This window comes from Peromyscus leucopus, chromosome 23 (genome assembly GCF_004664715.2).
Source record: "Peromyscus leucopus breed LL Stock chromosome 23, UCI_PerLeu_2.1, whole genome shotgun sequence".
Taxonomy (NCBI): domain Eukaryota; kingdom Metazoa; phylum Chordata; class Mammalia; order Rodentia; family Cricetidae; genus Peromyscus; species Peromyscus leucopus.
The window spans coordinates 44,049,999-44,076,011 of NC_051082.1; the positions used below are offsets into that span (position 1 = coordinate 44,049,999).

Consider the following 26,013-nt stretch of genomic DNA (forward strand, 5'->3'; position numbering starts at 1 on the left):
AGGCCAGCCTGGTCTACATAATGAGTTCCAGGTCAGCCAGAGCTACATAGTGAGACCCTTTATCAAATAAAATAAAACAAACCAGTTATGGTAGCACACTCCTTTAATCTCAGTACTTGGGAGGCAGAAGTGGGTAGATCTCTATATGAGTTTGAGACCGGCCAGACACCCTGTCTCAAAAGAATGAAAAATAAAAATATTTATATATAAGGGCTGGGAAAGTGGCTCAGTGGTGCATGTGCTTTTGGCATGAGCATGAGAAACCAGAGTTCAGATCCCCAGAACCCACGTTGATCGTCCATCTGTAATTTCAGCCTCAGAAAACAGAGATGAGGGTCCCCAGAGCAAGCAGGCTAGCAAGACTAGCCTTATCGATCAGCTCTGGGTTTGATTGAGAGACCTTCCCTTAATGAGCGAGGCGGAAGACTGATGGAGGCCCTCCACATGCATAAGCACATAAGAGCATGCACACTTACATGCACCCACATTCATGCAAGCATGCATAAGATGCACATGCATACCACACACAAAATTTTTTTAAAATATGTATAATACAGTTATTGGGGGAATTATATGGGCTGATGTTGGCCAAAGTGCTCAGCGTAGTGTGTGATCAATTAGTGTTGACTTCCCATGTGGAGGGTCTCTTTTCCCCAGAGCAGATGACTCAATTTGACTTTGGGAGCTGCCCTGTGCACTAAAGTTGTTTGGAAGCCTTGGCCTCTACTCACTAGAGCACCAACAGCACACCCTTCTCCCAGCTGTCATTTTGTGACAGCCAAAAAAGAAAAAAAAAAATGTCTTGAGATAGTGCCAGATGTCCTCAGGGGGTAGAGGTGGGCGCAAAATTGCCTCTGGTTGAGAATGATTGTTCTAGAATGATCTTTGCCAATGCTCTTTCCCTGAGGCAGGCATGGTAGACCAGGCCCTGGTGTCTACCCTGTGTTGTCTTGAGTCACCTAGTCAAATGCCCCCGACCACTGCCACCTTCTCTGGGGATGTCTCTGTGACTGTAGTGGCCTGGCCCTGAAACAGCATGTCCAGACTGTAGGATGAGCATTCACCCTATCCATGCTTTGTCTTCTCTGTCGTAAGCCCAGTGGACAATTTTTATCGCCTTTGGGAGTGACTGGTTCTGGGACAATGAGGCTGGCAAGTAACATCTTGAATGCCTCTGTCAGGATGGGACAGTCAGGGTCCTGCTGTCAAGAGCTGTGCTCAGGGTAAGAGTCTTCAGGCAAGCAGGGAGGGCAAGGGAGATGTGGCATGAGAAGGCAGAGCTGCTGCTGCTGCTGCTGCTGCTGCTGCTGCTGCTGCTGCTGCTGCTGCAGAGAAATCGCTCTGAGAGGTTACATCTGTGTGGTGGGGCCAAGAACGGATGGAGGAGGACCTAGGTGTCGGGAAGCAGCATGCCGTTAGTATTTTTGTTTTGTTTTTCAGGGCTGGGGACTGAACATAGGACTTCATTCTTGTTAGAGAAGTCCTCTACCATGGAGCCATGCACTAGCCCCTTGCTGATCTAGCTCCACCCTGAGGCACACCTCAAGCCCCTCACTGAGGAATGTGCTCTACCCCTGGGCTACATCCTCAGCCCACTTCTCTATTTTAAGATTTAACCACTCAGCCAAACGTGATAGAACAGGCCTGTAATCCAATCTACTCAAGAAGCTGAGGCTGGAGGATCAAAACTTCCCAAGGTCTGGGTTGGGAATGAGGCTCAGTTGGCAGTATGCTTACCTGGCATACATACACAAAGCCCTCACTTTGATTCCCTGAATGGAATAAAACCTGGAGGTATGGGCTTGTAACCCTAGCACCCAGGAGAGGAAGGCAGGGGCGTCAGAAGTTCAAGGTTATCCATGATTTCATAGCAAGTTTGAGGTTGTCCTGGGCTACATAAGACCTTACTTGAAGAAAGACAGACAAGAAGAAAGAAAAACAGAGAGGGAGAAAGGAAGAGGGAGGGAGGGAGAAAGGGAGAGGGAAGGGGAGGGGAGAGGAAGAGAAAGGGAGACAGAAGGAGAATTCGAGGCCACTGGATTAAAGTGAGTTCAAAACCAGCTTGGGGAACTTAGTGAGACCCTGTCTCCAAACAAGAAAACAAGTGCTGGGGATGTAGCTCAGAGGTACTTGAGCAGTATGTGTGAAACCTTTGTTCAAGCCCAATACTGGGGGGGAGGGGATGTAGCCTCTTTCCCATCCTACACCTTTTCCTGGGTTGGCTCCCAGCATCACCCCTCCCTGGGTGTACCAAGACCTCAAAACCTCTGAGGTTCTTCCACCACCCCTCAAATCCATAAGCCCTAGCATGGCCACCCACTGCTCTGGGGTGCAATCTCCGGCCTCGGCATTCAAGGCCTTCTCCATAGCTTCCCCTGGATATGTAGGGAGGGCATTTTCCACAACTCCCTGTGTAAATACTTTCCCAGGTACTATAAAAGAATGTTCTTCTAAAAGGTGTTGGTCATGGCAGAGTGTTGCAGCCACTGTAAGGGAAACTCGCTGGGCGAGTGATGTCCCAGGCAAGTCTGATGGAAAAGGACAGAGAAGAGAGCCAAAGGAAAGAGCTTAATAGCCTGGAATCACCCGGATCTCCACTCCTTCGGGTGTACTAGCTAGTTGAAGGGTCCTGGGGCGGGGAGAGGAGAGGCGGGGCGGGGCGGAGCCACCAAGAAGGGGCGGGCATCGGGCCACCATGCAGGACTGGCCGGGAGGGGGCCACGCTAGCTCGCCCGGCAAAGGCGCGTGGAGTCGCGGGCGCCCTCTCTGTCATCGCGGGCTCCTCCACCCGCTACCCGGTGCGCACCTGCCGCGCCGCCCTCGCGGATCCAGATGGGGAAGGACCAGGGCTTCTCTCGGCACTTTAGGTAGCTTCCCCTTCGCGTTCTGCGCCTCTGGGAACCGGGCGCCCGCGTTCGCCAGCTTCGGGGGGAGGGGAGCTGGGACATCGAGGGGGGTTTCCTGTCCTGGGTGGGCAACCTATCGAGACTGGGCGGAGCCCAGAAACTGGGGGACAATGGAAATAAACTGGTGGGTATGTGGGTGGTGAGTTTAGATGTTGGGTCCCCGGGACCCATGCGCAACCCGAGGACTTGAGATGAAGTGAAAGGCTAGGATTAAAAGCCAGCCTCCCTGCATTGGCTCACGGGATAGGACAGAGAGGATCAAGAACGGGGTTGTCGCGTGCTCTGGGATGAGAACCTAGCGCATCGCCTCCAGTTCAGAGTTTGGACCGCAGGACCACTGTCGGGAACTGCAGGTTGCAGCCTCCGAGGCCCCTACCCCTGTCTCCACCTGTTCGCTGGCTGGAGATCAAGTGCTAGGTGAAGAAAGCTGGGATGGGTTAGAATACATGCAGGCAAGAGAGGATCCTAGGGGAGGTTCTGGCAGCAGAATCGACCCAGTGAAAGGTTAAATACTGTGACTCCCGGGAAGAACCTTGGGAACTCAGGGAAGCCTGTTGGCATAGTAAGGGTGTAAGAGCCTCAGAGACCCATTGCCGGGCTGTCACAATCCAAAAGGCAATAATCTGTCCCTGTAATGAATTCAGCCCCACTGCATCCGGCTGTCCCAGCTTTAATTAACCTACAGCAGTGCCAGCACTGGGGTGGCTGGACCAGACAGTGATGGAGGGAGACGCAAGGAAGGTTTGTGCCAGCCAGGAAGGGTGTCTGGCTCGGCAAGCAGCCTTGGCCTCTGGCCCATGCTCCAGGATGCCAAGAACTAGCCACCAGACCTTCCCCTTCCCCGGTTTGTGATTCAGCCTGGTGCCCACCTGGCAATCAGGACTGTAACTACTTGGTGTTAGATGTCCAACAGAGCTAGGCATCTAACCCTTACCCAGGCGAGGATCTGGGTCTGATGCCTTACAGAGCTTGGGGCTGAAGTTGAGGGTAGGAGGTGGACAGTCTCCATATCCTTTGACTGGACATGAGACAGGAGGACAAGGAGAAGGCTGCAACCATAGGCAGACAGAAGTGTCGGGCTCAGAAGACTTGCTGGTCACCTGGAGTATCCAATCAGAAGCAGAACTCCCTCAGGGGTGGGGTTAGCATGAGCCCCCCTGAAGGATCTACTTGCCTTCTATCCCACCAGGGAGTTCATTCTGCCCAGTGGGCCTCATTAACCTTACCCCCTGAGGCTGGGAGAGCTACAGAGCAAGTTCAGGGTGTATTCCAGCTGCATGCCAAGACATTGTTCCCCTCCTCTTTCCTCTCCTGACTCCCCACCGTGCCCTTGGTGGTTGGCTCCTGGCACAAGGAAGAGAGAAGGGAGCTTTGGGGCACAGCCAGGAAGCTCTTGCTAGCGTTGTGAGCCCTGATTCCAGCTGTGTCAGAGGCCAGCTGTGTCACGCTGGAAAGTTACAGATTTCTGTATGACTTGGAATCTTCTGCAGTGGACCCATAAGTCCACCAAGGTGTTAGCCGAAGCTCTTATAACGGAGATGGGGTTAGCTCACTCACAGACACGCACACAGCCTTCCTTCTCAAGTGCCAAGGCCTTTCCCATCACTGTGGCCCACAGTTCAGGCTTTGGAGAGCTCCTGGAATTACAGGCACCAAGGACTTATCCCAGGGTATCCGTGCTTCACAGAGGCGGTCTTCTCCCACCGCCCGCAGGATGACGACACCTTGAAGAGCATCACAGGACCTTCACAGTTGAGCCCCAGAATCTGGCAGGGACAAATGGGCAGAGGTTTACTAAATACATGCAGGGGACTGGGAACACCCCCACACAATTAAAAATAATAAAAATCATTCTTTTAAAAAAAATTGAAGTGGGGGGGGGAGCAGCCCAGGCAGAGCCAAAAGCTTGGAGGTGGTAATTACTTTCACACTTGCTGGCAGAGAAGCTAGCAGGAGAACAGCAAGTGCGAGACTTCTTGGAGGAAGCCAGACATCCTGCCGATGGCTGATGTGGTTTTCTCTAGCCATCGCCTGGAAATAAGCAGGGGAGGGAAGGAGAGCATTAGCCGGGGCTTGACCTGCTAGCGTGCGTGAGGGGATGGAGAGAGAGAACGGAATCCTCCATAGACTGCTTTGGGAGCAGGAAGGTCCCACAAAGGTTTGGGTCATGGGGACAGACGGTGCGGCTTTCCCAAGGTGGGGTGACGCCTCACTCCTGATGTCGTCTAGGATAGTTAGATCTCTCAGTCCCCCATGTGAGTCTCGTGGAATCGAACACAAGTCTTCAGGCTTGACAGCAAGCGCTTCTACCTGCTAAGCCATCATGTGACCAGATCTACACCAGCTGGGAATGCAAGGGGAGAGAGTGAAAATTTCCCTGGTTACCCCGAGAAGGGACAGGAGAGCCACCAGGAGGCGCCTTTGGAATGTAGTCAGGGCCCACGTCTGACTCTGCGGCCCTCGCTTTGCAGGATCTTTATCCCCAAGAAGCACCGGGCGCGCTTCGACGAGGTGGTGTCGCAGGGTCTGCTGGGCAAGCTGTGCCGAGCTCGGAGGGCGCAGGGCGCGCAGCGTTTGCGCCGGAGCCGCAGCGAGGAGCGTCCTGAGCGCCTCCTCGTGTCCACGCGCGCCAGCGCCGCGCCGCGCCGTCCTGATGAGCCGCCCCCGCGCAAGGCGGCCTCGCTGCTGGGCGGCCGCACCGGCCCTGGGGGCCCTCGCAGGTATGCGCGCGGGTGACAGTGGGGGACATCTCCCGATCGTGCGCGAGCTTGGGTCGGAGACTTGTACAGTGGGTGTCGGGGAGGACAAGGACATGAGACATCCGCCCCCTGAGCCCTGATCTTCTGTCCTCAGGATGAGACAGAGAAGGTCACCCACCTCCAATCCCATCCCATCCTTTCCCCCAGGACTGTTCGAGTCTACAAGGGCAACAAGAGTTTCGGCTTCACTCTGCGCGGTCATGGACCAGTCTGGATTGAATCTGTCCTGCCTGGTGAGGGATGGCAGGTTACCCTGCGTGCCTAAGATCAGGGATGAGATGAAAAAACCTTGTTGTAGCTCTCTCTGGTAATGCTATCCGTGCCTGCTAGTCACATTGCACCCAAAGTTAAGAAGCAGAGAATAAGGGCTGGGGAGATGGCTCAATGGTTAGAGCAGTTGTTGAGTAGCTCTGAGGACCAGAGTCTGGATGCCCCAGAACACATAGAAACGGCTGGGTGCGATGGTAACCTGTGGGTAATTCCAGTCTTGGGAGGAGGAGATGAGACGCCCAGAGCAAGCTGGCTAGCAACAAGCTGTGTGGATGAACTCCAGGTTTGATTGAGAGACCCTGCCTCAGTGGAGGATGACATCAATCTCTCGCCTCTACATACACACCCACACATGCATGCACATCCATCCACACATGTACATGCACCTACACACATGAAAACACACGTACGCACATGCATGCCACATGCACATACATGAAAATGAAAGGGAAAAAAAAGCAGTAAAAGTCAGTACTCGGCTTCCCTTCTCTGCTTTAGGCAGTCTAGCCTCCCTGTCCAGGGAACATCTCTGCCTATGGTTAAAAGGGGTCTCCTCACATGAGTTACCACAATGAAGACATCCCCCCACATTCTCAGAGGCTAACTTTAATTTAGATATTCCTCACAGGTGTGCCTGGAGGCCTGCCCCCCCCCAAGTGATTCTAGACTCTGTCCAGTTGACAATATTCACCATCACAGTGACTTTGAGCAATGTCCATGGGATCTTGGTCTAGGGGTTGGGGTCCTTCTGACTGCCTAGTTCCTAGTCCCGAACTGATGAAGGCATGTGGACAGTGGCCCAGATGAGACTCTCTAGAGGAGGTGTTCGGGGTGTGGGGTGTGGATTGGTTGGTCTGCATGTGAAATGCAGGCTTACAGGTGAGTCCTTTTCTACGCCTCAGCTGTATCTAGATCTCATTCCTCTTCTTTTTTGAATTACACTTATGTATTTGGAGGAGGAGGGATGGGAGCACACATGTGTCATCCGGTGTGTGTGTGTGGGGGGGATTAGAGGACAACTTGTAGGAGTCAGTTATGTCTACCATGTGGGTCTCAGGGGTCAAACTCAGGTAGTCTGGCAAGCTTTCTAACTCCCTCAACCATCTCGACAGCCCCGAGTTCCACTTCTCACCTGTAAAATTGAAGAATGGTTATCTGGCTCACACTCTGGGGTTGAGAGCGGAGAGCCCCATACGATTCCACGATGAGGCGGTCAGCTGACTGTATACCTTCTCTCTCCTCCAGGCAGCCCGGCTGAAAATGCCTCCCTCAAGTCAGGTGACCGGATCCTCTTTCTCAATGGACTGGACATGAGGTCAGGAGCCCCTGAGGTGTCTTGTGATCTTGGTGATGAACCATCCCCCAAGACTTTTTGGCCACTTGGGACACTAACCGTGGCCCTGATCCCCATATGTCCTATGGCCTATATCTCCTGTGCCTATCCATCTTCCATGGAAGACTATTTTTTTTTTCCTGTATGGGGAATTGAACACAAACCCCTTGGTTAGGCAAACACTATCCCAGAGCTACATCCTCAGCCTTTATTTAAGATTTTTTTCTTTAAGATAGTGCCTCATTTTGTATCCCAGGCTAACTTGGAACTCATTATGTAGCTCAGACTTGCTTGAATTCATGAGAACCCACCTACCTCCAATGAGTGCTAGATTTCAGGCATGAGCTGCCATGCCAGCCCTTTTTAAATTTTTTGTTTTGAGACAAGGTCTTGCTCAGTTGTCCAGGCATCTTGGACTTGCTATGTAGTCCAGACTGGCTTCAGATTCTGCAAAATCTTAAAATCCTCCTGCCTCGGCTCCCCAAGTGCTGAGATTACAGTTGTGTGCCACACATGCCCACCCAGGAGTGAGGATTCCACTTGAATCCATCCTTCCACATTGCCAGAACCTCTAGTCCATCCTTCCAACCAAAAATGTTACAACTCCATGTTGGGGACATAGATTGGAAAAGACCGATTGTTTCTTGCTCTGGAGAGGAGTCCTGCCTGGGCTGACATGGAAATAGCTCATTCTCTGCCCAGGAATGCCAAGCCCAGGACATCTACAGGCCAAGCTGTCCAATGCCTGGGGCTTCTACTGCACAAGATCTTTTTTTTGTTTGTTTGTTTTTTTTTGTTTTTTGTTTTGTTTTTCGAGACAGGGTTTCTCTGTGGAGCTTTGCGCTTTTCCTGGATCTCTCTCTCTCTGTAAACCAGGCTGGCCTCGAACTCACAAAGATCTGCGTGCCTCTGCCTTCCAAGTGCTGGGATTAAAGGCGTGCGCCACCACCGCCTTAACTTCTATGAAAGTTAGGGTCCTGGCTAGTCCTGAAGAACGGTGGATTTGCTGGGTGACCTCTACATGATGGACAGAGCTCACTCGTCAGGCCCTCCTGGGCCATCTCCTTTGCAGGAACTGCTCCCACGACAAGGTGGTGTCCATGTTGCAAGGCAGTGGCGCAATGCCCACGCTGGTGGTAGAGGAAGGACCTGTCCCTTTCGCCAGCGGTGAGACTATCAAGCCATAGATTTCCTGGACTGTTTTGTTGGTCGCTTCCCAAGAATGCCGCCAGGGGGTGCTATAGAGCCTAATACTCAGCGTTCAATGCTGTTCCATGCTCTTTTTCCAAAGGCCCTTTCCAATGTATTGCACGCCCCAGCTCAGAAGGCTGCTGACCCCAGTTGCCTGGGAAACTACACCTAGCCTGGCGACTCCGGGTCACCCTTACCTCCCCATGCCTGTGATCCCCTGCAGATTCAGATTCTTTGGATTCCCCGACCCGGTCGTCGGCTCTCACCTCCCTGCAGTGGGTGGCGGACATCCTGCCTTCCAGTATCCGAGTCCAGGGGAGGACCTTCAGCCAGCAGCTGGACCACCTCCTCACTCCTCCCGAGCGCTATGGAGTCTGCCGGGCTCTTGAGAGCTTCTTCCAGCACAGGTGCCCTGGGCAGAGAGGTGGTAGGGACCTAACCTGTTTGGGCCCTACCCAAGTCCCACCTAAACCTGGCAGTCCTGGTCCTCTGCCTGTGCCTCCTCCCCCTTCCTGGGTAGAGAAGGCTCTAAGAAGACCATAGCTAGTATCAAGGGAGTTGAGGTGCCCTCGAACAAACCCCAACTTTTACATTTATTCCTTTATTTACTTTTGAGACCTGGTCTTGCTATGTAGCAACTGGCTGGGCTGGAACTCACAGAAATCAGCCTGTCTCCACATCCTGACTGAATTATATAGCATGTGAGTTATATTGCACAATATATTCAGTCATTTATTTAAATTTAATTTTTTAATTTGAGTAAATTTTTAATTTAAAAAAGTATGTGTATAGATATTTTTGCTTGCATGTAAGTGCACCACATGTGTGCAGTACCCATGCAGGCCAGAAGAGGGTGTTAGATCTCCTGGAACTGGAGTTACAGGTGTTTGTGAGCTGCCAACTAGGTCCTGGAAACTGAACCTAGTTTAGTTAGTAACACAAATGCTTTTTTTTTTTTTTTTTTTTTTTTTCTTTTGGGTTTTGGAGACAGGATTTCTAGACAGCCCTCGCTCTGTAGACCAGACTGGTCTCGAACTCAGAGAGATCTGCCCACCTCTGCCTCCCGAATGCTAGGATTAAAGGTGAATGCTACCACTGCCCTGAAGCACAAATGCTCCTAATCACTGAGTCATCTATCTCTCTGGCCACAATTCACTCATTGAATTGTACAATTCAGTGGTTTGGGGGGGGGGGGTTGGTATACTTGCAAATATATGTAACCATTACCATTGTGAATTCTGGAACCTTATTACATGTAAAATGATTACCAACAACTTTCTGTGATGTGCTCCTTCATCTTCCTCCCCTAATCTTTCTTTAAAAAACATTTATCATTTACTTATTTATTGAATATGGGAGTCATGCATGCCACAGTGGCCATAGGAGTCAGAGTGTTTGACAGCAAACACCTTTACCTGCTGAGGCATCTCCTCAGCTCAGTAGATGTTATTTTTATCTACAACTTTGCAAAAGAAAAAAAAAAGTTAAGTTGCTTGAGAAAGATCAGTTAGGTGGTACATGGCAAAGCTGGGATTTGGCTATTACTTTTTTTGGGGGGGGGGTACTGGGAAGGTGCTGAGAATCAAACCCGGAACCTTGGTATTATACTAGGTAAGTGCTCTGCCAATGAGGGAACATCCCCAGCCCAGTCTGGCATTTGAATCGGAGCAGACGGTCTCTGGAGACTGCTTCCCTGCCCTCTCTATCTTTCAAAGTGGGGGTCAAAGCAGTGAGCTGAATTCCAGGGCCTGGAGCCACCACCCGGTCCACACCCCCGAGGGATGAGCTCACTGCTTCTGCACCTTCACCTGCAGGAACATCGACACCCTCATTGTCGACGTGTACCCCGTTCTGGACACCCCTGCCAAGCAGGTGCTCTGGCAGTTCCTCTACCAGCTGTTGACCTATGAAGAGCAGGAGCTGTGTCAGGAGAAGATCGCGTGCTTCCTGGGCTACACGGCCATGACAGGTGAGCGGCCCCTGGGGGCGGCTGCCAGCTGCCCCGCCAGCCAGGTGAACAAGGAGACACCTGCCCTCACCTCCCAGAGGTCTGGCGGCCACTCCGGGCCCCTCCCCCCACATGTGTATGCCCGTATGCCTGGTGTCTGGCAGACACACGCTCAACCCTGGGGCTTGGCTGGGAGGACTGTGCCTGCCCAGTTCATCCTTCTTGCGGCAAACACAGCATGGCTAGAAACTGCTCGGTTCTTCATCTTTCCCCTTTCCTCCTCCTCTTCCTCCCTTTCTCCTCTTTCCCCTCTCAAACTGGCTCTCATGCAGTCAGGCTGACCTCAAACTCTCGTGTAGCCCAGGCTGGCCTTGAACTCCTGATCCTCCTGCCTCCACCTCAGCCAGGTTTTCTTTTTACGTCACTGGGGATGGAACCCAGGGCCTTGCTCATGCTAAGCAAGTGCTCTCCCACTGAGCTATAGCGCTGTCCTTGTGTGAGAACCCATAGCCAAGCATGGTGGTTCAGTCCTGTAACTTCAGCACTTGGGGAGGCTGAGGCAGGAAGATTCTAAGTCTGGGGCCAGCCTGAGACTCGCTATGTAGCTGTCTTCGTTAGGGTTTCTAGTGCTGTGAAGAGACACCATGACTATGCAACTTTTACAAAGGAAAGCATTTAATTGGGGCTGGCTTACGGTTCAGAGGTTTAGTCCATTGTCATTATGACAGGAAGCATGGTGGCGTGCAGGCAGACATGGTGCTGGAGAGGTGGCTGCAGGTTCTACATCTGGATCTGTAAGCAGCAGGAAGAGAGAGCGACACTGGGCCTGGCTTGAGCATTTAAAACCCCAAAGCCCACCCCCCCAGTGACGCACTTCTTCTAACAAAGCCACGCCTCCTAATAGTGCCACGCCCGCTGAGCCTATGGGGGCCATTCTCATTCAAACCACCACAGCAGCCCATAGAGAGACCTTGTCTCAGAATCAAAACAAGAGGCTGGGGATGGCTCAGTAGATAAAGCATAGGGCAGGCAGGAGGACTAGAGTTCGGGTTCCCAGCATCCATATAAATGCCAGGTGGGTGAGGCAGACCACTTCAATACTAGCACTTGGCAGGTGGGTGGCAGGGGATCCCTGAAGCAAACTGGCTAGCTAGATTAGCAAAATGGATGGCAAGCTCCAGGTTCCAGTGAGGGGCCCTGCCTCGGCATATACAGTGGAGAGTGACAGAAGATCCACCTCTGACCTCCACATGTACACACATGCACATACACGAACATGCATGCGCACATGCAAATATGAATACACACATACACACATGCAAACAACATTTAATTCATGTGTCCTCTTCACCGTTTACAGATTCATCAGTACATGTCACCTGGTTCATGGCCCCATGGTCAGACAAGCGCACATGCAGGGGTCTGCCGGGCCATGTGCGACCTCACTGTTCCACTGCTACCTACAGCATTAGAGTATGCCCCGCCCCCACGTGCCTTAAAAACCCTGCACTCGGGGCTGCAGAGAAGAGCTAGTCATTTAAGTACTTGCCGTGGAAGTGTGAGAACCGATCCAAGTTCAAATCCCCAAAGCCGTGAAAGTACTGGGTGAGCACAGGGTCCTGTACCTTACCTGCTGCAGGCACTCTGCAGTCACGGTCCCTGTGGTTTGCTGTTGCTGATCCTTCAAGGCACCTACTCCCTACAGCCTGGAGGATTGAGGAAGGCTGAGGAATTTTAGCATGAAGCTCGCGGTCCCCGGAAGGGTAGCATGTGCCCAGAACATTTTCAATTTGCCCTAACAAGTTCTACTGAGTGTCAGTGAGCAGCCTGGAATAAGCACAGGGTGTTGGGACCCATGGCATGGTATCCTAAGAAGAGCCCCGTTGGAGTCGGGTGACAGTGGCACATGCCTTTAATCCCAGCACTTGGGAGACAGAGCCGGGCAGATCTCTGTGAGTTCGAGGCCAGCCTCGTCTACAGAGCGAGATCCAGGACAGGCACCAAAACTACACAGAGAAACCCTGTCTCAAAAAAAAAAAATTAAATAAATAAATAAGAAAAGAGCCCTGTTGGGAGCAGCATCAGCCTCACTATGGTTTCCATCCTTCAGCTGCTTTTCTTGCTCTGGGTACCTTGTTTCAGGTCTCAGGACTTCTGCTTGAGCATTACTCTAAAGAGCTGGTGATAGATGCATTTCAGTAGTAGAGCACCTAGAATCCCCCAGTGAGGGGCTGGGGTGTGACTCAGTGGTAGAGCACCTGCCTAGAATCCCCCAGTGAGGGGCTGGGGTGTGACTCAGTGGTAGAGCTCTGGCCTAGCACGCACAAGGTACTGGGTTTCATCTTCAGCAGTACCTAAGAAAAACTGTGGCAGTATCCTGGGGACAAGGCAGGAAGGCCCCAGGGCCCAGAGGCTACATATCGGTGGTGGTGACTTCTTCCCTCACCTCCCTTGCTTGTGGAGGCTGACAGGACAAAGGCCGAATGCCAAACCCTGCCTGTCCCACCACAGAACCTGAATCCTCACTGGACCTGGAGCCAGAGTCCACACCAGAGCCCACACCAGAGCCACAACCACGGAGTTCCCAGAGAGCTTCTTCCATGTGCCGTCGCAGCCTGCGCTCCCAGGGCCTGGAGGCCAGCCTTAGCTGTGGTAAGGCCCCATGTAGACAGCTGCCACTGCTTTCTTCTCCTGTAAATCGGTGTCTGTGAAATGATGAGTGTGTTAGGCAAGGTTCTCTAGAGGGACAGAACCCACAGAATGAATATGAATCACAAAGAGGATTTATGAGACTGGCTTCTGGGATAACAGCTGAGTGGTCCAGCAATGGCCCTCTGCATGCTGGAGAGGGTGGACATCCAGTAGCTGCTCAATCCATGAGCTGGAGGCATCGGTAGTCCCAGGTCCCAGTTTATCACTGAAGGCCTGGAGGATGCCAAAGAGCTACTGATCCAGTCTACACTGGGAGCCTGAAGAATGTGGGTTCTGATGGCAGCAGCAGCAGCAGCAGCAGGACAGATTCACTCACCAGCAAGGAAGGAAGGCAAGCAGGCAAAGCCCTACTTTCCCATCAGATCTCTTTCTATCTGCGCTTCTGCAGGAAGGTCCTGCCCACTCCGGGAGAGAGTCTTCCCTTCTTAGGTAATCCTTCCCAGGCAGTACCTTCACAGACCCACCTCAAAGTGTGACTCTGCTGACTCCAGATCCAAATGAGCTGACAACCAAGATTAAGCATCACAATGAGGAATCAGGAACCTGGGGGAGAGTGAGGCTAAGTGCTGACTGTGCGGGTCTGGACTGAGCCATAAAGCTCAGAAAGGATAACAAGGTTTCCATGGCACCTTCCTGGCAGGTCCTGGTGATTGCCCAGAGATGCCTCTACCTCTGATCCCAGGCGAGCGTCAGGCTGGTGATGGCACATCCCTCCCAGAGACCCCCAACCCCAAAATGGTGAGGCCTTTCTGCCTTCCAGATGTAGTCAATGATCATGGGACTGGGTGGCCGGCGTGTGGAGAACCCTGACTGAAGTTTCCCAGCAGCTATTTCAGACGGGGGCAAACCGTCCACGCGTGGTCTCTGGGGTCCTGTTGAGACCCCAAGGAAACAGTAAGAGAAGGTCCGACTCATCTCCATTGTCCCCTAGATGTCAGCTGTCTACGCAGAGCTCGAGTCACGACTGAACAGCAGCTTCAAAGGGAAGATCGGGACTGTGTCCAAATCCCGGGCCTCTCCGCCAGTCCCCAGCCTGGTAGGCACAGCAGGTATGGCCTCAGCCAACCTCTGGTCCTGAAGGGGTACTGGCTTCTAGCCTAGCTAGAGGGTGTGTGCAGCTGGGTCATACATAGGGAAGCACGGAGAACCTCTGGGCATGTGCAATGGGGTCATCGAGGCTGGCTTGTCCCAGTCCTGTCATTTGTCCTTTGTAGTCTCCACCCCAGCTGGCGATCTTGGAAAAGCAGAGTGTTCCCCCATACAAGTCCTCAAGTTAGCGTGTGGCTATGGGATACGCCATAAAGTGCACGCATGGCTGCGTGCACGGCAGACCCGCGAAGGTAGTTTCTCTGCAGCCTGAGCAAGACCAGCTATTGTGCCCTTAACACCATCCTGTCACCTCAGCTACTCAGGAAGCTGAGGCAGGAGGATCGTAGTTCAAGGCCTGTCTGGGCTACAGAATGAGTTCAGGGCTAGCCTGGGCAACTTATCAAGACCCTGCCTCAAAACTTTAAGAAAGTGGGGCTCAGAGTACATTTGGCAGAGTTGGCATGCATGAGGTCCTGAGGTCCATCCTCAGCACCACAAAAGAGTGGGTGTGGGGGAGCACACCTGAGATGGAGCACTCAGGAGATGGAAGCAGGAAGACTAGACGTTCAAAGTCATCTTCAACCTAGATAGGGAGTTCAAGGCCAGCCTGAGCCACGTGAGACTCTTTAAAAAAAAAAAAATAAACTTTTTAAAAGGGGAAAAGGGGTCTGGAGATATAACTAGCTGACAGGGTACTTGCCAGGCATGTGCAAGGCCATAGCCTTGGTTTGTACTGCTAAAGAAGAGGGAGGCTGATCCTTCTGCCCCCTATGATCCTCTTGTGTATCTGAGGCTTGCTGGGCAGGGGTGGTACCTCATGATTCTTGTCCGAGGCCTATGGAAAGGTCCCTCATGGATCTTGGGGAGACCTTCGGGGTATGTTCCCAGGTGAGCTGGGGTATGGCATGAACTGAAGCCAAGAGATAGTCTCTGCTCCGTGTGCTGTGGTCTCAGGGAAGAGCCTGGGAGGCACTGGCCCAGGGACAGAAAGCATGTCTCAGGACAGACAGCCGACCCACTCCTCCACCCCATGCTGGGTACTGGCTGATAGACTTCCTCTCCTTCCACTGCCACCCAGGGCCCAGGACCCTGTCTGGAGTCTCGTGGCCCAGCGAGCGGCTCTTGCCATCTCCCTGCTATGATCCGCTGTGCTCTGGGGGTCTGGCCTCCCCCAGCAGCTCGGAGTCCCACCCCTACGCCAGCTTGGACAGCAGCAGGGCACCCTCCCCACAGCCAGGCCTTGGATCCATCCACCCCGACAGCCCCCCAAGCCCAGACCCCATCCGACCACCCAGCCGCAGGAAGCTCTTTGCCTTCTCACGCCCCGTGCGGAGCCGAGACACCGATCGCTTCCTGGATGTGCTGAGCGAGCAGCTGGGTCCTCGGGTCACCATTGTGGATGACTTCCTGACACCTGAGAATGACTATGAAGAGGTGGGAATGCGAATGGATGTGGGGAGTTGAGAGATGGAGATCTACAGAGGGTGTAGTGTCCCCCAGAGTCTGCAGGAGGCGTTTTTCATGGCAGACTGCCTCAGTCTGTGCTGGAGTCTGTCTAGGCTACCCATTTCCTGTCTGGAGCCATTCCAGGTTACCCCCTGTCCATACTTATCTCATCCTTGCCTGAGGCTATCATATATATTTTTTTTCTCAGGTTACTCCATTCCTCACCCTATGATGCCCAGCCTACAGCCTCAGGCCAAATTCACCTTTCCCTGGACTATTCCATCTTTTCCCTAAAACTACCTCAGGCTAGCCCATTATTTGTTTCAATCTGTCCTCCATGCACTCTCAGGCTAGCCTACTCACAACCTCAGGCCAAGGCAGCAGACTGCCTATCCTGGTCCCTAGCTTCTCTTGCTCCCCACCTGCTTGCCCGTTTTACCCACATCCAGCTGCCGCAGTCTGCAGGGCTCCAGCCTGACTTCCCGCTCACCCTGTTCTCCCCTGGACAGATGAGCTTCCATGATGACCAGGGCAGCTTTGTGACCAATGAGAGAAGCAGCGCCAGCGACTGCATCAGCAGCAGCGAGGAGGGTAGTTCTCTGACCTACTCCTCCATCTCCGACCACATCCCCCCGCCCCCGCTCAGTCCACCACCGCCACCACCCCTGCCTTTCCACGACCCCAAACCCAGCTCCCGCGCCTCCGATGGTCCCCGAGGACCTCCTCAGTCACTGACCAAACCCCTCACCCAGCTCAGCCACCCAGTCCCACCCCCACCTCCACCACCCCTGCCCCCACCCGTGCCCTGCGCACCCCCCATGATATCCCGGGGCGTGGGCCACCGCCGGAGCGAGACGAGCCACATGAGTGTCAAGCGCTTGCGCTGGGAACAGGTGGAGAACTCAGAAGGCACTATCTGGGGTCAGGTAGGTGACCTAGGGACCAGTGGCTCTCTCACCTGGGTGAGTGGTCTGGATAGTAACATTGAAGGCAAGATCCATCTTCCAGCCCACTGCCGCCGCCGCCTCCTTCCAGCCTCCTCTTCTTTAGCTTTCTTTAAAGTTACGTTTATATTGTGTGGGGGAGGGGGCATGGGTGTGGAGGTCAGAGGACAACATGTAGGAGTCAGTTCTCTCTTTCCATCACATAAACCCTGGGCTTTAACCGGGGTGACCAAACTCATGAGAGCACCTGAGCCATCTTCTAATATCAACTGGAATATTCTTTGATCCTTGTTTACCCTGAGCAGAGAGAGAAGTGACAGCCTTCCCAAAGGGAAATGTGTTCCCAGGCCAAAAGCTCCGTGGGGAGTTCTGGAAATACCACCCCACCCTCCAGCAAAACCCATCACTCCTGAGGCTGGACTAGTTCTCTTAGATTCTAGTTTTTCACTCATGGCAATCCTCCTGCCTCAATGCCACCAAAGTGCTGGGATTATAGGAATGAGCCAGTACAACCAGCTCAACTGCTCTTTTAAATATGGCCAGGGGAAGCTGGGTACAGTGGCTCATGCCTGCAATTCCAGCGAGACTCCAAGCACATGAATCAGGTATCATTACTGCATGCCTGTAATCCCAACACTTGAGAGGGTGGAGGCAGGAGGATCATTTCAAGCTCATCCTTGTCTGCATAGTGAGTTGGAGGCCAGCCTGGCCTGCAAGTTTCTCATCCTGGGTTCCTGGAGACCATATTTCCACACGCCTAAGACGAGTCCACAAACTTCCTCCCCAATGTCAGTCCCCTAGCCCCCGAGGCTGAACACACCTGGCCGCCCACCCTGCCAGGCATTCTTGCCCAGCAGCCTCATTCTGAGACTATTTCTCTCCTTGTCTCTCTTCCTTTGGGATCTTTCCCCCGACTCTCATCCTCACCCCGTCCACGCTCCTTGTGGCCGTTGCAGGGGGTCACCTCCTGTCTAAGCTGTCTCAGCCCTTTGGTCCAGCTTCCAGCCCCTGGCCTATCACAGCGTCAGCTGTCCTAGCACAGCCCATCCTGCCTAAGGCAGCTCTGGGATGAACCCATTCCCTGCAAAGGAAAACCTCAAGCAGGGTGTGGTGGTACATACCAGTCACCCCAGCACTCAGCAGGCTGGGGAAGGAAGATTATGAGTTCGAGGACTGTCTGGGCTACATAGCAAGTCTTTATCTCAAAAGGAGGGTGGGAGAGAGCTGGGAGATGGCTCAATGGGTAGCTCCTGCCATGCAAGCATCAGGACCTGAGTTCAGAATCCCAGCACCCCTGTGAAAATCTGGACACGGTGATGTACATCTGTATTTTCACGGCTGAGGAGGGTGGAGACCGACAGGTCCCTGGAGCTCATTGGCCAACTAATTTAGCCAACCAGTAGAGCTCTAAGTTTAGTGATGAGATGATCTAAAAAGATAGGGCAGATGGAGCTAAAGATATAGCTTAGTAGATAAGAGCACTTACTGCTCAAGCATGAGGCCTGAGTTCAAATCCCCAGTACTCAAGTTAAGGGGAAAAAAAAAAAAAGGAGCCAGGAAGTGGTGGCGCATGTCTTTGATCACAGCACTCATGAGGCAGAGGCAGGCAGATCTCTGTGAATTCGAGGCCAGCCTGGTCTAGAAAGCAAGTTCCAGGACAGCCAGAGCTACAGAGAGAAACCCTGTCTCAAAAAACCAAAAAGGATAAAAAGATGAAGCAAAATAAAGACACTGGAAGTCTACCACTGTCCTCCACACACATGCATACACATGGGCATGTATGTGCACATAGTCTAGACACACACTAAAAGGAGACTCTAAAACAGGACAAACCCCTCAGATCTCTCTTTGGCCCTCTTGGTTGTCGCCGCCGGCTTCCTCTCTCCTGCTCCAGCCCACTTCTTCATGGATAGAGTACCATGAATGGCTGCCTTATTGGTCAGAGGGAAGTCAGTTTCTTATCTTATAACTTGGATTATACAGCATTTCTTTCTTTCTTTTTTTAATTATGTGTGTGCATGTGGATATGTGCACATGAGTGCAGGTGCCATCAGAGGCCAGAAGAGGGCATCAGGTACCCCGGGAGCTGGAGTTATCAGTAATTATGAGCTATCTGATGTGGGTGTTGGGAACCAAACTCAGGCCCTCTGCAAGAGCAGCAAGTATTCCTAACTGCAGTGCCATCTCTCCAGCCCCTGTTTACAGCATTTCTTTCTTTCTTTTTTTTGGGGGGGGAGTGGTTCAAGACAGGGTCCCTCTGTGTAGCCTTGCCTCACTCTGTAGACCAGACTGGCCTCAAATTCACAGAGATCCACCTGCCTCTATCTCCCAAGTGCTGGGATTAAAGGTGTGCACCACTACCACACACCTAATTTATTTATTTATTTCCTTCTTTCTTTCTTTCTTCCTTTCTTTCTTCCTTCCTTCCTTTCTTTCTTTCTTTCTTTCTTTCTTTCTTTCTTTCTTTCTTTCTTTCTTTCTTTCTTTCTTTCTTTCTTTGTTTTTGAGGCAAAGTGTCACAGTGTAGACCAGGCTAGCCTGAAACTCATTGGCCTCCTGGGTACTAGAATTACAGGCGTGCACCACCACATCCAGCTTCTATTTAATGTTTCTTGCAGCCTCCTGTTGCTGTTACCTTTCCCTTGGACCTCCTGGGCCCTATCTCTTTGGGAGACCCCAGGATGGATTTCAGAGGACAAAGGCAGGCTAGCTGCCTGGGCTCTTCCTGCTCTGAATTTCCCATGATCCCTTGCAGCTTGGGGAGGACTCTGACTATGATAAGCTGAGTGACATGGTGAAATACCTGGACCTGGAGCTCCACTTCGGCACCCAGAAACCTTCGAGTGAGTGGCCTGATGGCCCTGGGCCATGTCAGCAAGCCACACTGCCTGCTGCCTTCTGGTCATTCTCTAGCTCCCAGACCCCAGAGCATGCACTTACTGCTATTGTGTCTTCAAGCCCTTCTGCATGCTTGAATCCCTTGACAACCCTGCAAGCTAGATCCTGCAACCACGTTCACTTACTTCTTAATGAAGAAGCCCAGAGAGACTAGGTAGTTTGCACAAAGTCACAAAACCAGGATGGGGGAGCAGAAGGTATCTGTGAATATCCTTTTCAGTCTCCCTCTTCCCCTAGTCCTTTCTGGGTATCTCCTTGTAGCAATTGACTGTGACTCCAAATATCCGCAGTCAGTTCTTGTACGCAGCACAAACTTGGAAAGTGGTTGGTTTTTATTGTTCAGTCTGAAGGGTGCAGGGAAAAGGACATATGAGGAGATCGCAGTGTAGGGTCAGACAAGCCACGTGCTAAATGCCTTAGGCGGGATCTGGGGGTCCACGACTGAAAGGCTGAGAAATGAGGGGAGTTTGGATGACTGGAGCTGATGTAGTTAAGCTGAGGCATGCCAGGAAGAGAGTACCTGGCTACTGGTTGTGGCCACATCTGTCCCTTGGCCCTGCCACAGCAGCCCTAGTCTAGACTCCCGTTCCCCCATTAAACTGTTCAGTTTCCCTTCCAGAGCCAGTGCCCGGCCCAGAGCCCTTCAGGAAGAAGGAAGTGGTGGAGATCTTGTCCCACAAGAAGGCCTACAATACCTGTGAGAAGCCTTAGGGGCCCCGTCCTCTGGGCTACAAAAGCTGAGACCCGCAAAAGGGTGGGGTGATCGAAATTCCGATGTAGGGGTTGGGACCTGTCACTCGGCTAAATAGGCCGCCTCTCAGGGTAGGAGGATCCCCCACCTAGATTCAGGTGCACACCTAGGAACCCTCTATTGGCCACGCTCACAATCATATTATCTACTTCGTTCCTCCCTAGTTCCCCGCCCCGCCCACAGGTCTCCCCCATCTTCCTGGTATACGTCTTTGGGGATCCCGCCTCTTTTTAGTCTACAAAACCCCCTTCTCCACTGGGCTCTTCCCTCAGGCCCCTCCTCCCGTATCCCCACTACGCTCCTCCCAGGAGCCGCGCCCCATCAATCATGCTCCCAACTTTTCCCTGAGGCCCCACCCTTTCATTGGGTCCCGCCCCTTCTCGGGCCCCGCCCCCGGCTCACCCTGGTGCCCCGCCCGCAGCCATCCTCCTAGCGCACCTGAAGCTGACCCCCAGCGAGCTGCGGCAAGTGCTCATGAGCATGGAGCCCCGGCGCCTGGAGCCTGCGCATCTGGCGCAGCTGCTGCTCTTCGCTCCCGACGCCGACGAGGAGCAGCGCTACCAGGCTTTCCGCGAGGCTCCGGGCCGCCTTAGTGAGCCGGACCAGTTCGTCCTGCAGGTGCTAAGACCAGCCCCCCGCCCCCCGGGTACCCCGCCATAGTTAAGGGCGCCTTCGCCTGGGCCCCTCTGCAGTCAGGAGTTGACTTCTGCCCCAGGTCCCTTGAGGACTGCCCCTGGCCTCCGATTCCCAGTTTAACTCTTTTGATGGCCCGTTCCCATTGGAGGTCAAGGCAGATGAGATGAGAACGCCCCCTAGGGGTCGTGCTAATTTTTCCTAAGGAGTACCCAGCTCAGTAGTCAGAGGATTCCCTCCCCAGGCTGGGCAGTAGGTACTGGCTGGGGAGGGATGAATCCTGCCCCCCCCCCTTACTTTCCTGCAGATGCTGTCGGTTCCCGAATACAAGACCCGCCTGCGCAGTCTACATTTCCAGGCCACCTTACAGGAGAAGACAGAGGAAATTCGAGGCAGCCTCGAGTGCCTGCGACAAGCATCCCTGGAGCTCAAAAACAGCCGGAAACTTGCCAAGATCCTGGAGGTCAGGCCGCTTCCCACCCCTGCGTGTTTAATCTGATCTACTGTCTCCTGGGCCTTCCAGCCTGGAAACCAAAAACTGCACATGTGGGTAGGGGTGGGTGGAGCATATGGTCCCATCAACCCTGCTTTTCTTCCCGCAGTTTGTGTTGGCCATGGGCAACTATCTCAATGACGGACAGCCCAAGACCAACAAGACCACTGGCTTCAAGATCAACTTCCTGACAGAGGTGAGGGCCAGCAGTCAACTCTCTCCAGCTGCTAGACTCGGAGGTCAAGCCTATGTCCAGCTGTGGCAGGGGAGCCAAGTGTGGTGGCATACACCTGCAATCCCAGCCTTTAGAAGGTCGAGGCTCAAGGATCACGAGTTCGAGTCTAGCCTGGGCTAAATAAGAGCCTGATTCATACAACAAAGAATGTTCTACACGGGAAGAAGAGAACATTATGCCCACAAAGTTCTTCCCCTGGGTGGGGGAGGGAGAAACTGGCTGCACATAGGCCCAGATGTGACTCAAAGGGCAGGTGTAGGGAAGGTGACTTCTCCAGCTCAGCTTCAGGAGCTAGAAAAGTAGACTTGGGATGGGGAGTAGGAAGAGTATCAAAAACTAAGAGTTCTAGGAACACGGGAAAAACCTGGTGTCATGTAACCAGAAGGGGGGGGGAGAACTTTGAGGAGCATATGTGTGGCATCCCTTGCAGCTAAACTCCACCAAGACAGTGGATGGGAAATCCACCTTTCTTCACATCCTTGCCAAATCATTAAGCCAGCACTTCCCTGAGCTCCTGGGCTTTGCCCAGGACCTGCCCACTGTGCCCCTGGCTGCTAAAGGTAGGCTGGGTTCATGGGTGAGGGAGGCAGATGCATGCTTCTCTGAGTTGGGAATGCAGCCCCATAAGACTGCTCCTTTCCTTACATGCAGTGAACCAACGAGCCCTGACTGGTGACCTGGCTGACCTCCATGGCACGGTCAGTGAGATTCAGGTGGCCTGCCAGAGCATGTCCCCTTCCAGTGAGGACAGGTTTGCTGTGGTCATGGCTGTATCCTCTAATCAGCCTGTTCTAGGGCCAGACTGGACGCTGGGATGGTTGAGTCATGCTGACTGTGGCTTTAGTGGTCAGTGGAGACCCTTGCAGAAATTCCAGGTAGAAGCTGTTATGTGCCCAGGGATTCTGGGAGAGGTTCCATCCTGGGTTATGTAGGGTCCACATGCTTATGCCAAAGCTGAGTAACTATAGATGGAGTTAGCTCGTGTGTGTGTGTGTGTGTGTGTGTGTGTGTGTGTGTGTGTGAGAGAGAGAGAGAGAGAGAGAGAGAGAGAGAGAGAGAGAGAGACAGAGAGAGAGGATTGAACCCAGGGCTCAGGTATACAGGCATATGTTCCACTGCTGAACCATGCTGCCAGTCCATCACTGGAGGATTCCCAACAAGTATGCTACTGCCAAGCCTTGTCCTCAGCCCCTCCCTGTGGGATTCTAGGCGAGAGCTCTACCACTGAGCTGCACTCCAGCTTCTTACTAGGTAATTGTAGGCAGACACTGCTACTGAACTACACTCCTAGCCCCTCACTGGGGATTCTAGGCAGGTGATCTACCCCTGATCTACACCCTCAGCCCCTTACTGGGGATTCTAGGCAGGTGCTCTACCACTGAGCAACACCCTTCATTACTCTTTTGAGACTGAGTCTGTCTGGGTTGTCTAGGCTGCCCTCAAACTCACTCTATAGCCCGGGCAGGCCTTGGACTTACAGTTCTCTGGCCTCATCCTCCCAAGGATCTGGGGTGACAGGTCTGCCACGAGGTGCATCCATAGTTCCCAAAGTCACGGGCATGTTGATGACTGTCCATCCTCAAGAATGGTGGGCCCAGACTGAAGTCACAAAACACAAGGAGAAGCTTGTCCATTCAGGCCCTACAAGCCAAAAGCAAGATGAGAGAGAGGGAGAGAGGAAGTGGGGAGACTGAATCCAGAGCCTTCTGCATGCTAAATAATTGCTCTCCTGCTGAACAACTGTACACTTTAATTAGGGCCACTGAGTCTTTTCCCAGGACCTTTTTTTTTTTTTTTTTTTTTTTTTGGTTTTTTGAGACAGGGTTCTCTGTGTAGCTTTGGCACTCACTTTGTAGACCAGGCTGGCCTGGAACTTACAGAGATTCCCCCAGGCTCTGCCTCCCATGTACTGGGTTTAAAGAAATGCACCACCACTTCCCGGCCCCCAGGGCCTTCTTACAGTATACCAGATACTGTCTTAAATCTTGGAGGCCCTGGCCGGGCGGTGGTGGCGCACGCCTTTAATCCCAGCACTTGGGAGGCAGAGCCAGGCGGATCTCTGTGAGTTCGAGGCCAGCCTGGGCTACCAAGTGAGTTCCAGGAAAGGCGCAAAGGTACATAGAGAAACCCTGTCTCGAAAAACCAAAAAATAAAATAAAATAAGATAAAATAAAAAATAAAAAATCTTGGAGGTCCATAGAGGGAACAAGCTTACCCTTGGAGAACAATGAGTATTCGAACTGTTTTAAATAACAGTAAAAGCTATAGAATAAAAAGTAGGTATTTAAAGTAGAAAGAAAACAAAAAGAGGAAGGAAGGAAAGAAGAAAAAAGACGAGAAAAAGAGAAAAGGCCTGTGGTGATATTGCACACATATAATCAGAGGTAGAGGCAGGAGGATCAGGAATTCAGAGTTATCCTCAGCTTTTTAGTTAGTTTCCAGCCAGCCTGCACTACAAGAGATCCTGTCTCAAATAAACTCATAAACCAAGTGTCAGGCAGACAAGTCAGTCCAAGTGAGTGGTCTGAGAAGTGGGTAGTGAGCCCAGCACACTGGGGCTCAAACCTGGAATCCCAGCACTCAGGATGATGAGGTAGAAGGATCTGGAGTTCAAGGTCAGCCTGAGCTACATAATGAGACCCTGTCTAAAAACAAAAGAAACCATAGCAACGAAACGGACAACGGGTCAAGAAGCTAAGCAGAATTTCCCAAGACGATAGCGCCGCCTTGTGGAGAGGGCGAGGGAAAACTGCAGCTGTACAGAGTGTACATTGTAAACTGATTCTGCATGAAGTGATGGGCGCGGGTGGCCTAGAACCGGTGGCAGGGTGGGTGAGGGCTGGGGCGCAGTTCTCTGCCTACAGGAAGGGAGATTCCATCAAAGCAGAGAGGGGGTGGAACAGCTAGGCTGTGTGGGGTCCCATTCCAGCCAAGGAGGGTAGAACATCCAGTGGCCATTTCCTTAACCAAGGCCCCCACAGTCCTTTCTGGAAACGGCACAGCCAGCTCTGCGGGCACTGGACGGGCTGCAGCGGGAGGCCATGGAAGAGCTAGGGAAGGCGCTGGCCTTCTTCGGAGAGGACTCCAAGGCCACTACCTCAGAGGCCTTCTTTGGCATCTTTTCAGAATTCATGAGCAAATTTGAGGTGAGCCAGGGCGGAGGCTGGAGGGGCCCCTCAAGGGAGGTGGGGCTAGGACAGCATCTTCCCCAAGTCCCGCGGGCAAAGAGTGTCTGTAAGTGGCATATCCCCTGTCTCTGGTGGGGGTGGGGCCACAGCCTCAGCACCAGCTATCTGGGTGCCAGGAAGAGGCAGGAAGGGTGACATCGGTTCCGGGACCACTGACGGACCACTCACTCCTCCCCATCTCCAGAGAGCGCTCAGCGACCTGCAGGCAGGGGATGGCCCACGCAGCTCCAGCTCCGGGATGGTTTCACCCCTGGCCTGGTGATAGCTGCCACCAAGCGTCTTCTGCAGTCTTGAGCACGGAGGCTGATGCTGGAGGCTGCAACCCCCGGAAGGACGTCACAGGGTACTTGATCATGCAGCTTGGCTGCAGGAAGGGCTTGGGTGCGGTGAGGGCCGCAGCCCTGTATCTCCAGCTACCTCAGCTGCTGAGCTCCGCCTGGCCCTCTTCTGTCCATTCTCCTTGGTCTCCCAGACAGCCTACCTGGCTTCCCGTGGCCACACCCTGCCTCGATGCCCACCATGGTGAATAAAATGCTGCTGTGTGTCAGGGGATATCCCACCTGAGGGTGGATTGCAAAGTGGCCACTGGCCTGGACCAGTTGTTTGCGGCTTGGTGGGAGCACACTACTAGGGATGGACAGAGTTACTTTCTGAGTCTGCTGGAGTGAGCTCCAGACCAGAGATGGACACACTCCGGGATGAACCCACTAAGCCAGGACCAGGAAGCCTGCAAGATCGCGGCCTCCATGGCCACTGGAGGAAGAAGGGCAGGCAAGATGAAGGCTATGAAACAGGGTTGTAGAGCATGTGGCCAGCATGGGAGCGGAGAGAGAACAGTTTGGGGTATTGAAAACGACCGGAGGAGGGTCGGCCACTGTTATTAGACCTCTGAATCTAGGCTTTATTTTCTTTTATGAATTTACTTAATTTTATTTTTGAGAGGCAAGGGTCTCGTGCCGCCCAGGCTGACCTCAAACTCACTGTGTAGTCGAGGATAACCTTGATCCTCCTGCCTCCATCTCCTACATGTTGGGATTATTGGCATGTGCCACCACGCTCCATATTCTTACTCATTCTTTTCTCCCTCTTATAAGGATTGACTAACAGACTGGCCTTCCAATCCGCTGTGTAGCTCAGGCTGGCCTCCAACTCACCACTATACTCCTGCCTAGGTCTCCCCAGTGCTGGCATTATGTTACTAAGGGAATGAACCAAGG

At 52.9% G+C, this 26,013-nt stretch overlaps 1 protein-coding gene across 3 annotated transcripts in view; it reads left to right on the top strand.

Annotated features, from left to right (window-relative positions):
• The window catches only part of LOC114707556 (Grid2 interacting protein), a 35,803-nt gene extending 10,044 nt beyond the window's left edge, over nucleotides 1–25,759 (top strand). Inside the window, exons 1-21 of one of the 3 annotated variants that reach the window (XM_028890309.2) lie at nucleotides 2,737–2,867; nucleotides 5,378–5,626; nucleotides 5,813–5,898; nucleotides 7,181–7,250; nucleotides 8,341–8,435; nucleotides 8,683–8,866; nucleotides 10,274–10,428; nucleotides 12,919–13,059; nucleotides 13,760–13,857; nucleotides 14,051–14,168; nucleotides 15,287–15,642; nucleotides 16,164–16,580; nucleotides 19,354–19,441; nucleotides 20,116–20,193; nucleotides 20,669–20,865; nucleotides 21,188–21,343; nucleotides 21,483–21,569; nucleotides 22,039–22,168; nucleotides 22,260–22,378; nucleotides 24,590–24,754; nucleotides 24,981–25,759. In XM_028890309.2, the coding sequence (XP_028746142.1) occupies nucleotides 2,833–2,867; nucleotides 5,378–5,626; nucleotides 5,813–5,898; nucleotides 7,181–7,250; nucleotides 8,341–8,435; nucleotides 8,683–8,866; nucleotides 10,274–10,428; nucleotides 12,919–13,059; nucleotides 13,760–13,857; nucleotides 14,051–14,168; nucleotides 15,287–15,642; nucleotides 16,164–16,580; nucleotides 19,354–19,441; nucleotides 20,116–20,193; nucleotides 20,669–20,865; nucleotides 21,188–21,343; nucleotides 21,483–21,569; nucleotides 22,039–22,168; nucleotides 22,260–22,378; nucleotides 24,590–24,754; nucleotides 24,981–25,058 (3,102 nt within the window). In that variant the 5' untranslated portion in view covers nucleotides 2,737–2,832 and the 3' untranslated portion in view covers nucleotides 25,059–25,759. Of the gene's footprint in view, nucleotides 1–2,736; nucleotides 2,868–5,377; nucleotides 5,627–5,812; nucleotides 5,899–7,180; nucleotides 7,251–8,340; nucleotides 8,436–8,682; nucleotides 8,867–10,273; nucleotides 10,429–12,918; nucleotides 13,060–13,759; nucleotides 13,858–14,050; nucleotides 14,169–15,286; nucleotides 15,643–16,163; nucleotides 16,581–19,353; nucleotides 19,442–20,115; nucleotides 20,194–20,668; nucleotides 20,866–21,187; nucleotides 21,344–21,482; nucleotides 21,570–22,038; nucleotides 22,169–22,259; nucleotides 22,379–24,589; nucleotides 24,755–24,980 lie in introns of those variants that run through there. The other 2 variants (XM_028890313.2, XM_028890311.2) reach the window with 2 other exon arrangements.
• The last annotated feature ends 254 nt before the right edge of the window (nucleotides 25,760–26,013 follow it).